At 43.3% G+C, this 12392-nt stretch overlaps 1 protein-coding gene across 3 annotated transcripts in view; it reads right to left on the bottom strand.

The window, feature by feature from the left end:
• Positions 1–4278: 4278 nt before the first annotated feature.
• Positions 4279–12392, bottom strand: part of GNPTAB (N-acetylglucosamine-1-phosphate transferase subunits alpha and beta) — a 92498-nt gene continuing 84384 nt past the window's right edge. For all 3 annotated transcript variants that reach the window (XM_030215410.1, XM_030215411.1, XM_030215413.1), the window contains one exon: positions 4279–6174. In XM_030215410.1, the coding sequence (XP_030071270.1) occupies positions 6097–6174 (78 nt within the window). In that variant the 3' untranslated portion in view covers positions 4279–6096. The remainder of the gene's footprint in view (positions 6175–12392) is intronic.

Raw genomic sequence — 12392 nt, 5'->3', positions numbered from 1 at the left:
TAAGGTATACACAAAAAGTGGCACATGTGAGTTCATCTTGTGGGGCAGACTGGGTGGACTGTGCAGATCTTTTTCTGCCGTCCTCTACTATGTTACTATGTAACTGAAAAAAAGGTGTGTGCTAAATCCAACTATTAATAAAATGTTCACCATTTTGATATTGTTACTAAGGCAGTTAAATTTAAGATCTAAGAATCCTTAAAGCTTAATTCTGCAGCTTTTACTTGCACTAAAATAGCATTCAGGTCAAGTCTTATTGGCATCCCAACAACAAATGAGACTAATTGAGGCCTTCCCCTGAAGAAGCAGATGTGAAACAGGCTCCCGTTGGGATAGTCCATCTTAGTCTCTCTTCCCTTTTCCTTCTTACCCTGTTCTTTTTCCCCTATCTAATGTAATTGTTATTGATTCTTCTGTGCATTGTAAGCCACTTTGAGTCTGCTTCAAGTGGAAAAAAGTGGGGTATAAATGTTCATAAATAAATAAATAGTCCAATAACAAGGTAAGTCTCTCTCAGTGTAATTTTGGCAAGAATTAATTGAGAAATATAGACTTGTTCAGAAAATCATGACATAAGGTGTTTTAAATTTTGTGATACAAACCTTTTGATAAAGAATATAAAACAAAAAAAAAAAAAAAAAGGAAAAAGTTATATATCCAACATGGAGGTTTTTTGGCAGCCTATGATTGAAAGCAGCTAAGAACCCTTAATTATGCAGTTCTTTTGAACAGTGTTTTGGTTTCAGCACTAACTGGGGCCCTTTTTCCTCCCATCGCTGGATATGCATAGTTAAATGTGTTGAATAATTAAGAATCGTTTATACATATTCTCTTAACATACTAGTGAGCTTGGATTGATCATATTCTTTGTTTTTGCAGTCATCATTAATCGCATCAAACAATTTACAATCACAGTTAAATTACCTTTTAATACATTCTTGTTAGGTTTGAGAATTCTTGGGGTTAAGAATGTAGATTTCTCCTGTTAGACTTTACAAAAAATAAAAAAAAAAGTCCAACTGAGAGAAACAAAATAGCTTTAATGTTTGACATAGTTTATCCAAAAATCATCCATTAGAAAGAATCACATTTATTATAAATATCCATGAACATGTATCCAAAATAAGAATTTGAGAGCCTAACATGGAGTGTAAAGTTCCTGTAGCCATACTGGTCCCAGAGAAAACTAGTCTTTGTAGGTTGCTATACCTTTCAAAGGACCATGCAAAAATGATGTAACATGTAAACATCTGAGACTTGATATACATCACATTCAAGGCTCGGCCGTCTTTTTCCTGCCCAAAAGAGACACTTATTTCACAAAAGGTAGTTCTGGAATGAGGAGATGAAGATAATGACATTTAGAGGCTGGATTTAGCATTAATGATTTCAATGTTCCAGAAAGAGCCCCAGAGCAGGGCTGAGTGATCTACACGAGTTGGAAAGGGCTATAAAACATTGGGGAAACCCTAGATAGTTGCAAATGCTGGCCTATGGAGCTGGATCCCAGCTCTGATTTTGAGTGAGCTAGGAACAAACAAAAAAAAATCTACTAGGACCCTCTTTCCCCAATAAAAGTTGCAAAAAAAAAAAAATTCTAAAAATTATGTGACCTTGAGAAGCCTGGGTTAAAACTTGAAAATTCAGCATACAGTTTGTACATTTTATCATAAAGGTACCAAAAAGCATTTTGTAGTAAACTCAAGAATAGTACAGTATTCACAGTTTGAATCATACCAATCGTAAAATGACAAACACTTTTCTTACAAAGAAATCTTATTCTTTTCTGGAACAGACTGGATCTTCAAAATCCAGGGAAACCACTGTACAGTTATTCACACTCACCACTGGCGAAAAGAATACTTTGCACATACATAAGTAGTTGCTAAACTGCATTAGTTATGTAATATAGATTTCAATGTGCATTAACAGTTAATACTCCATGTTAACAGCTGTATAACACAGCCTTTAATGCACGGTGCAGAAATTCCAATTAGGGAGTGTGGAACGAGTGACGAATGGACCTTGCCATTAACATGGGTATTGTTGCTGCTCATTAACATGGAGCTGTTTACATCACCTCCAGAAATATAATTAACTGCATTAATTCTGCGCTACCAGCCGGACCATTAGCATGTGGCTGCAACCATTGCTCAGTACCAACAGCACGGTTGCCTCCCCCATAGTGCTGGTAATGCTCTCCCGAAAACAGCTACCACAGAGGTTTTGCAGTTAATGCCTGTTAGGTGCAAAGCCTTAGGGGCCCTTTAACAAAAAGATTAACAGACATTAGCGCACTAAGGGTCTTTTTACTAAGGTGCGGCAGGCCTAACCCAGGCCTACTATGCGCTAAAAGGGCACTACCATGGGATGCGCAGAGGCGTCCCACGGTAGTTTCCCGCTCAGCGTGCGCTAATCCCATCTGCAAAATATTTTTTATTTTCCAGTGCGGGAGGCATGTCCATAGGCAGAGAGTAGGTATACCTACACTAATCAGGTAGCGCAGGTACATTGCCATGCGCTATCCGACCAGCACGGAAGCCCTAAATAAGTGGTGGTAAGGGCTCCCCCGGTAATGGCCATGTGCTAATGGGGAAATTAGCACGTGGTGGAAATGCTGCAAGTACTGTGTAACTTACTTATACACCCACATCTTCTAGGGAAGAGAGATTTCAAAGAGGCGAGGTCACTTGACGTGAGAAAATGCCTCTGTACGTCAGCGGTCTGAATCTTTTACTTGACAGACTCGCTGAACTGACTCTTCATAGGCAAAAAAAACTCACGTTTTGCTGATATCTCAATTCTCTTCATAATCTCTCATCTTTATTTTACTATTTTTCATTTGTCTTTTTTTTTACAATTTTTTTAAAATCTGAACTGCTACTGAAAGCAATGATTGAAGGCGAATCAACCGAAGTATTCACTTGTCATTAGTTATTTGTCCTTCAAGCAATTGGAAGCAAAGTGACTAAAAGCAAAACAGACCTGAGCCAACACTTATCTTCTAATTTTTTGCCAGATCTTCGCTCGGGTCTGGCTATTCTTACGTTCTTGAGAAGTTGGTGATCAGCAGTAACACCAGAGGCGGCTGAAAGGTCACACAATAGAACTGGGGTGGGCCACACGTGACCTGCCATTGAATTTTGTGTGGCCCACGAGACCATGGAAAGTATACACAGAAAATGGCTCGCACAAACATCATTAACCCGAGTTTTGTTGTCCACAGAACCTTTGAAGGATATGACAAGGTAAGACTTGAGTGTTAGCAATTGTTGGGAAAGAGAGAAGTATATGGTCACAGACCATTCTGGTAATAATTTATGTTCATTCAGTCTTCACATTGAGTTTTGTTGGCAGTGAATTATATGGCGCATTTCTTAATTTTCTGTGTGCGGCCCGCTAGGGATAATACTGAAATTTAGACTGTGATCCCACTAGGGACAGAGAAAGTACCTGCATATGGGTATATCAAGGTTGCCTTCGTGAAGTAGAGGGTGCAACAAGCACTGCTGTCATTGTTCCTGCACCCCTCCGTGGTTCCACACAGGACTAACCCTACCATTAAACAACTGTGTGTGTGTGGATGGCGGGGGGGGGGGGGGGGGGGGGGGGGTTGCACATGGCCCTGCTTTTCAGCCTCTACTGAGATATGCAAAATGAGTAACTGCAATCAGGGCTGTGGAGTTGGAGTCTGAAACAATTTGGGGTGAAGTCAGTCAGTAAAAATGTACTGACCAGTGGCGTAGCTACGTGGGGCCTGAGGGGGCCGGGGCCCCCGCAGATTCACCCCAGGACCCCCCCTCCCGGCGAACCCGCCCCCGCCGCCGCCTACCTTTACTTTTGCTGGCGGGGGATCCCACTCCCCGCCAGCCGACGTCTTCTCAGTCGCTTCCCGCTCTTCAATTTGTTTGCTGACGTCCTGCACGTAATTGTACGTGCAGGACGTCAGCAAACAAATTGAAGAGCAGGAAGCGACTGAGAAGAAGACGTCGGCTGGCGGGGAGTGGGATCCCCCGCCAGCAAAAGTAAAGGTAGGCTGCAGCGGCGGCGGCAATATCGGCGGTGGGGGGGGGGGGGGCGGCGCCGGGGGGAGGGCTAAAATGTGCCCCCTCCCCCCGGGCTCTGGACCCCTCACCCACGGAAGGCTGGCTACGCCCCTGGTACTGACTCCAACTTCAAACTAATAAATCATTATAATATATGGTAAATTTATCATTTTATACTTATAAATACATATCTTTGTCCTGGATCTAAAATTATATTTACCAGTACTTTAGATCCAGAACAAAAAAATGTAAAGCCTAATATCAGTAGGAGTTGGAGTACGACTCCACAGCCCTGCCTGCAATTAGTCTCTGCCCCAGCCCTTCAGCCCTCTCAGGCCACCCTGTTCTTCCCTAAACTTCCTTCTACCCTACCACCATCTCCTTTTCCTCTCCTGTTCTGGGTTCCTTCACCACATTCTCTATTACTTATTTTGAGTTTCTTATTTTACTGCCTCAATACACCTACACACACAGGAGCTGCCATTAAGCAGCATTTGGCACTAGGACAAAGTACCTCAGGGAATAAACATGATGCTGGAAGTTTAATTGCCTTCAAAATAGCAGAAATACCTTCATAGTCTGACAGAAGACTTTAGTTGTTTTAAATATATAGAACATCTTATAACACACATCTACATAAAACAGACATTTAAGGAAGCCCTTGTTGCAAAACAAAAAATGTAAAAAAAAAAAAAATTTAAAAACCCTGACAAACACAAGTATATCCTTCTAAATCTCAATAATTGATTATAATAATCACTGAAATGATTTTAGTATGATTCTCTTTGGCTCATGATTTCTGCTGTCATAAATCTCTCCAGAAAAGCTGACAGTACCCTATGCATTTTATCCACCTCATTTCCCATCTCCTCCTCCAATCTCTTGACTTGGTTTTCTCATGGAAAAGAGCTGGAGGAGACACCTCAGATTCTAAGCCCCTATTCTGACAGCAGGGGTCACCACTGTAGCAGCAGCTACCCTCACTCTCACAACTGAGCCCAAGCAGATCACCTCAGCTAATGCAAAGCTAATGGCAGCGAGACAGATCTGTGAATGCCAAACAGCCAACTACTTGGAGCTCGAGTTCAACTCTTCACCCGCTGGTACAAATACAACCACCTTCCAGGAGATTACCATATCTGGCATTCTCCAACAGACGAACCTACACATGGCTACATGTTAGAAAGGTAAAAGTTTTGAATCAAATTCAAGATGTCCACACTTAGCTGTAAGTGAAAATGAAACAAACAAAATGTCGTCACCATCACAATATTCCATTGGAGATATCTCTCTCTAGACAGGCACTTCTGCTAGTTTACTTACATGTTCATAAAATAACATATTTGGAGTCACCGTTATCCACAGTACAGCCTCCTTTTCTTCTCATCTGGCTTAGAAATAACACCTCAGTAGTAACAATTACAGGAAAGTTTAGCAAAGGGTATGAAGAATGAAATCAATACAATTAAAAAAAAAAAAAACCATAACCAGTTGATAAACTGATCCACCTCTCTCTCCCATATGCTATCAACTTAATTTTGCACTTTTATATTTAAAACTCTTATCAGTTCTGAAACAGGCAAGAACTAAAATGGCACCCACATAAGCATTCATACTCTCTTTCAAAGCTGTAGCAGCAACACAAAGGCATTGTTGACTGGGTGACTTTTACAAAGCTTTGGAATGGAAGGGTCAGGGACACGTTTGCTGGAGTCTCACAGCTCATCTTTCAATATGATATCCCGCTGGCGAACGTTCACCATGGTTCAACACAGCTGCACCTCTCCCAAAAACACTTTTTATAAAAAGGATAAAATGTCCACGAGCTAATGCTTGTAAAGTGAAACGTCGCCAGCCAACGCAACTTCCACACAGTCTTCTCATACCTCTTCGCTGGCCTGTTGTGCTTTACCGATTGCCACTAAGGCCATAATTTAAGGGCAATTGACATTTTTTTTTTTCTTTCTGCAAAGATGATGGAAACTCTTGTGGTGATTTTTCAAAATGCCAACCAAATGCTGAGGTAGACCAATTTTCCGTCACAGTTTTCCTACACTCTACTTCGTTCATGACCGACTTCGTTCTGGATTCTTCTCCTTGGAAAAATCTTTCGTTTAAGTGCAATTAGCTAAAAGAGAGAGAGAGAGAGAGCATGCTACATTAAAAAAATATATTAGGAATCACCACAACACACTTCCTCTTCTTCCTCATAAAACCATTGAACGTGACAAAACTGTGCAACATTTCTTAGCTCAGGTAGTACGGGAAAAGTGCTGTTCAGGAAGTATCATCTACTCAGGTTGCAGCGGTGACCATTTTAGAAAGCCAGCGGTGATACATTTATGTAAGCAAGTAAAAATAATTCCAGTTTTATTTTTTATTACATTTGTACCCCGCGCTTTCCCACTCATGGCAGGCTCAATGCGGCTTACATATTGTATACAGGTACTTATTTGTACCTGGGGCAATGGAGGGTTAAGTGACTTGCCCAGAGTCACAAGGAGCTGCCTGTGCCTGCAGTGGGAATCGAACCCAGTTCCCCAGGACCAAAGTCCACCACTCTAACCACTAGACCACTCCTCCACACATCATTTCTAGATGTTCATAGATGTTCTATGTGAAAGAAAATGTCTTATATCCTAGTTGTGTTGGGGGCAATTTCTGTGACACCTTAGGTTGCAATACTTTGCTTTCAGTGTGGAGGTGCTATTGCAACAAAGACAGAAAAGGTAATGGTGGAGCTCAGAGCGGGCGCTGGGACAGAGCCATGAGTAGAATCTGGGGCATAAGTACCATAGAATGCTCTAGAAAGGGGGTGAGACAAGATATACCGCCTTTCTGTGGGCTTTTTTACTTTGCAACTACATTCAAAGCAGTTTACATAGTATATACAGGTACTTATTTGTACCTGGGGCAATGGAGGGTTAAGTGACATACCCAGAGTCACAAGGAGCTGCAGTGGGAATCGAACCCAGTTCCCCAGGATTGAAGTCCGCCTCACTAACCACTAGGCTACTCCTAGCATTAGCAGCACTATGGATAAAAACAGTAGATAAAAGCAGCTAGATCCATGGAGCCTGGTGTTGGCTACACGAAGCAGACAGCCTCTAAGGAACAGCTGCACTGCCAGGGCCGTGCCTAGGGTCTCTGGTGCCCCCCCTGCAGACCATCAGTTGGCGCCCCCTGCAGACTATCAGTTGGCGTGCGCGCGCGCCCCCCTCCCCCCGGACCTGCCTGGCTCCAAGGAGCGTGGAAGAGCTGGGCGGTGCCAAAGAGCCGAGCGCTGCTCCCCCAAGCTGCCATCTGGGGCGCGATGGAGGAAATGGCTGGGTTTGGCCTGCAGAGGAGGCTCTGAGCATACTTCTCATTCAGCCTGAGCCTCCTCCACTCCATCTCCGGCGCTTTAAATTTACCTCTCTCCGGCTCCGACGTCTGCGCAGCGTCAGTGAAAGCACTGCCTGTCTGACATCTCTCCAACAGCCTTCCCTTCGCTCGTTCGTTCCCTCTGTGTCCCGCCTTCTTCTGATGTCATTTCCTTGAGGGCGGGACACAGAGGGAACAAACGAGCGAAGGGAAGGCTGGTGGAGAGACATCAGACAGGCAGCGCTTTCACTGACGCTGCGCAGACGTCGGAGGCGGAGCGAGGTAAATTTAAAGCGCCGGGGAATCGGGGATGGAGCGGAGGAGTAAGGTTTTTTAAAAAAAAAATACAACTCGACGGCGCGGCGCCCTTGAAGGCAGGCGCCCCCCTGCGGTGCTTACCATGTTGGCACGGCCCTGTGCACTGCACAGCCAGACCTGGAGGAAGCCAGGCAGGTAGCACAGGTCTCACAAATGCACTCGTGTGTTGGGGTCAACACAGAAAGAGAACACTGCCAGCCTTTCCAGCAAGGCGGCACAATGAAACCCATGTAGTTTTCATCTATACAACTCCTATGGTATACATCCTTTTCAATGAATTGAGAGAAGGTAAGAAGTTGGATGAGGGAGGGGAGGAGTGAGAAAAAGGAAAGGAAAGTACCCTTCTCCACCACCGCCAACTCTAGGCTTCGCCCTTTCTGCCTCGCTTCACCCCATGCTTGGAACAAACTCCCTGAGCCCATACGCCGGGCCCCCTCCCTACCCATCTTCAAATCATTGCTCAAATCCCACCTCCCCTTCGGCACCTAATCACTACACCTCCTCTCAGGAAATCTAAACTACCCCAACTTGACATTTCGTCCTTTAGATTGTAAGCTCTTCTGAGCAGGGACTGTCCTTATTTGTTAATTTGTACAGCGCTGCGTAACCCTAGTAGTGCTCTAGAAATGTTAAGTAGTAGTAGTAGTAGTAGTAGAGTAGGGGAGGTATAAATTAAGAAGCAAGGTGAGGGTGAAAGGAAGAAAACACTTGAAAGAAAATGAGATGGGAGAAAAACTATAGCATGGGGAAAGAGTACCAGGAAAGAAGAGTAAAAAGCAAAAGTGAGAAAACACACCTAATTAAAGAAAAAGAATTTGAATATTTATTTATGCACTACCTTTATCCAAGGTGTAAATATAAAAAAAACTATCATAATAAAAACAAAAGTCACATTCAGATAATGAAAACCCATAATAGCAGGAAAATATCAGCTTGAAGTGAGTCCACAAGCTCTGAGCAGAGCAAAATCAAGAGGGCAGAAAAATCACCAAACAAAATAAGTAATCCCTCAGGGGGTCTTTTACTAAGGCGCGCTGACATTTTTGGCGCGCACTAACTTGTAGGTGCGCTAAACATTAGAGATGCCAACGCATTCCTATGGGCGTCTCTCATGTTTAGCGCGCCAATTTTAGCGCGCGCTAAAAACGTGAAGTAAAAGACACCCTCAATGTCCTCTTGAAATACACAAGCCTGGATTCAGCCTTTAAACGTAAAGGCAGCTTATTCCACACTCTACTGGTGCAATAACAGAAAAACCTCCAGTTCTGGTTAGATCCAAATCAAAATGTTGTAAAACAGGTACTACAAGGTTGCACTGATCCTGCGGCTGCAATGCACGTGCCACCATCTACCGTGTCACAGTAGTCATATGCTGTGCTCTAGACAGTCTGAACAACAATCTTACTGCAGAATTTTGCATGGGTATATCAATAGAAATAAAACAAAATAAAACATGGAAAAGAAATAAGATACCTTTTTTATTGGACATAACTTAATACATTTTTTGACTAGCTTTCGAAGGTAGCCCTTCTTCGTCAGATCGGAAATAAGCAAATGTTGGTAGATGACAGTATATATAAGTGAAAAATCAAAGCATTCCAGTGACAGTCTAACAGGATAGGGGTGGATAGGTGAGAGACAGGAAGAGTTGGGTGGATGAGGGACAGGGAGATATGCATGGAGATAGGAGGGTGACAAAGCAGTACAATTTTATGGTTTATAATGGGCTAGAAATCTGGGTTTTTTAGCCCATTATAAACCATAAAATTGTACTGCTTTGTCACCCTCCTGTCTCCATGTACATCTCCCTGTCCCTCATCCACCCAACTCTTCCTGTCTCTCACCTATCCACCCCCCATCCTGTCAGACTGTCACTGGAGTGCTTTGATGTTTCACTTATATATACTGTCATCTACCAACATTTGCTTATTTCCGATCTGACGAAGAAGGGCTACCTTCGAAAGCTAGTCAAAAAATGTATTAAGTTATGTCCAATAAAAAAGGTATCATCTTATTTTCTTTTCCATGTTTTATTTCTCTTGATATACCCATGCAAACTTCTGCGGTAAGATTGTTGTTTAGACTGTCTAGAGCAGAGCATATGACTACTGTGACACGGTATATGGCGGCACGTGCATTGCGGTCGCAGGATCAGTGCAACCTTGTAGTACCTGCTTTACAACATTTTCATTTGGATCTAACCAGAACTGGAGGTTTTTCTGTTATTGCACCAGTAGAGTGGAATAAGCTGCCTTTACATTTCATGTTCTTCTAAACGCTCTGTTTACCACAATATATTGTAATTGATTAATAACCGGGTTGGCGATTGCCTTCACGGTTTAATGTGAGCCACATTGAGCCTGCAAACATGTGGGAAAATGTGGGGTATAAATGTGACAAAATAAATAAAATATTAAGTTATGTCCAATAAAAAAGGTATCATCTTATTTTGTTTTCCATGTTTTATTTCTATTGATTACCTTTAAAAGTGGACTAACACGGCTACCACATTTCTCTACTGCATGGGTATATAAAACTGTGTTGTCCTGATGCCCTTGATCAGCATGAGTAAGCCTGGTCTTTGGAACAAATCTTGGGACACGGTTTGGGTGGCCCAACAACTGGCTGTAGATAGTCAAGTTGTTAAGTACCTGTCATGTGTTGGTTTAATAATTAAACTGGAAAAAAAAACAGTTTATGTGGAGTGGAGTGTTCGGGTCAGTCTGGAAGGGACTGAGGTGTGTCAGGTTTGCCTGCAGATGGATGTGTGACAGAATGAATTCAAAACAGGTTCAGGAGTAGAAACTATGGGGGTTACTGTGATGGATAGCATTTACAGTTACTTTGATAACGATGAAACTGTGTTGTGGTTGATGTTGGATTTGTGTAGTGTTTTTTGTTTTTGTTTTTTTAATTGGTTGGTCCAAATATTTTGGTTATAAGGTTTTCTGTTCTGGAATGCCCATTAATAAAGGCAATTTCAAAGCCATTTACGATTTACATGCAATAAACAGGCCATATGAAAACTACTTTGGTAGGTCCAAAGGAGGTGATTGTCTGAAAAGTGGCGATTTTAGAAAAAGAAAGTGAATTTGCATACTTTCCCTTTCTGAAGTCGCTGCTTGTGTATGAAGCCAGCGGTGGCAGGTCCATGTTTTCACCTGCTCTGAAGCAAGCATTAATAAACACGTATCTTGAACAGTTGCCAGTATAAAACAATTAAAAAAAAAACCAACAGGTGGCAAAGAGTAGAGCCATCCATTGAGTGAAAAGAATGCAGGGCTGGTGGTTGGGAGGTGGGGATAGTGCTGGGCAGACTTATACGGTCTGTGCCAGAGCCGGTGGTGGGAGGCGGGGATAGTGCTGGGCAGACTTATACGGTCTTTGCCAGAGCCGGTGGTGGGAGGCAGGGATAGTGCTGGGCAGACTTATACGGTCTTTGCCAGAGCCGGTGGTGGGAGGCGGGGCTGGTGGGAGGTGGGGATAGTGCTGGGCAGACTTATACGGTCTTTGCCAGAGCCGGTGGTGGGAGGCAGGGATAGTGCTGGGCAGACTTATACAGTCTGTGCCAGAGCCGGTGGTGGGAGGCGGGGCTGGTGGGTGGGAGGCGGGGATATTGCTGGGCAGACTTATACAGTCTGTGCCAGAGCCGGTGGTGGGAGGTGGGGCTGGTGGGAGGTGGGGATAGTGCTGGGCAGACTTATACGGTCTTTGCCAGAGCCGGGGCTGGTGGGAGGCGGGGATAGTGCTGGGCAGACTTATACGGTCTGTGCCCTGAAAAAGACAGGTACAAATCAAGGTAAGGTATACACAAAAAATGGCACATGTGAGTTTATCTTGTTGGGCAGACTGGATGGACCGTGCAGGTCTTTTTCTGCCGTCATCTACTATGTTACTATGTTATGTTACTATGTTACTCTCTTTCAATGAGGTTAATAGTATGCACATTGGTCCATGCTCAATGAAGGATTCAAGCATCTGAAGAAAATGCGTGCTTGCAAGAAGATATGCCTGCGAAGAAAAGTAAGCTTGAAAGTACCTTCCGATCCCCTGAAGAAGCCTTGGTTGAAAATGGTCCCCTTTGGGATCTTGGCTTACATATTGAAATCACTTTCAAGCATTTTAAGATAAGTGCTTCACAATTAGTAGTTCTAAATGTTGCAATTTATGAAGAATTCACGGTTTGTTTTTTGTACTTTGAAAGGACTGTTTGCACCAAAGTTTTGCAGAAAAGTTGGAGTTTTTGGCCAGTGATTAATCTGCCATCTGTGAGCTGCAGCACAACAATCTGAGCAGTAGCAGCCGTAGATTACTGAGGCCTTTCCCACTATTTCTATGAAGACAGTCTACTAATTATTTTTCCACCATTTAAAGTGTGCATTGTATCACAATGCATATCATTTTAACTAGATATTGAGGAGGTGTTCCAAGGGGTGAGTTGTGATTTAGGGGAGGAAAATAAATGCACGCAGACTGGAGTTTCAAATTATATGAGCTAGATGTACTTAAGTGCGCTACAAAACAGCAAAAGTAGAGGCTGACAAATGTGCAAACCAATAGGGAGATAATATCAAGCAGCAGTTCAAGGACCCGACACGGTCCGTGTTTCGGCGCCAAAGCGCCTGCCTCAGGGGTCACAAACAACTTTCTCTGAGAAGAAGCTGA

This window comes from Microcaecilia unicolor, chromosome 9, assembly GCF_901765095.1.
Source record: "Microcaecilia unicolor chromosome 9, aMicUni1.1, whole genome shotgun sequence".
Taxonomy (NCBI): domain Eukaryota; kingdom Metazoa; phylum Chordata; class Amphibia; order Gymnophiona; family Siphonopidae; genus Microcaecilia; species Microcaecilia unicolor.
The sequence above is the reverse complement of the archived record's forward strand: the minus strand, read 5'-3'. Positions and strand labels throughout refer to the sequence as shown.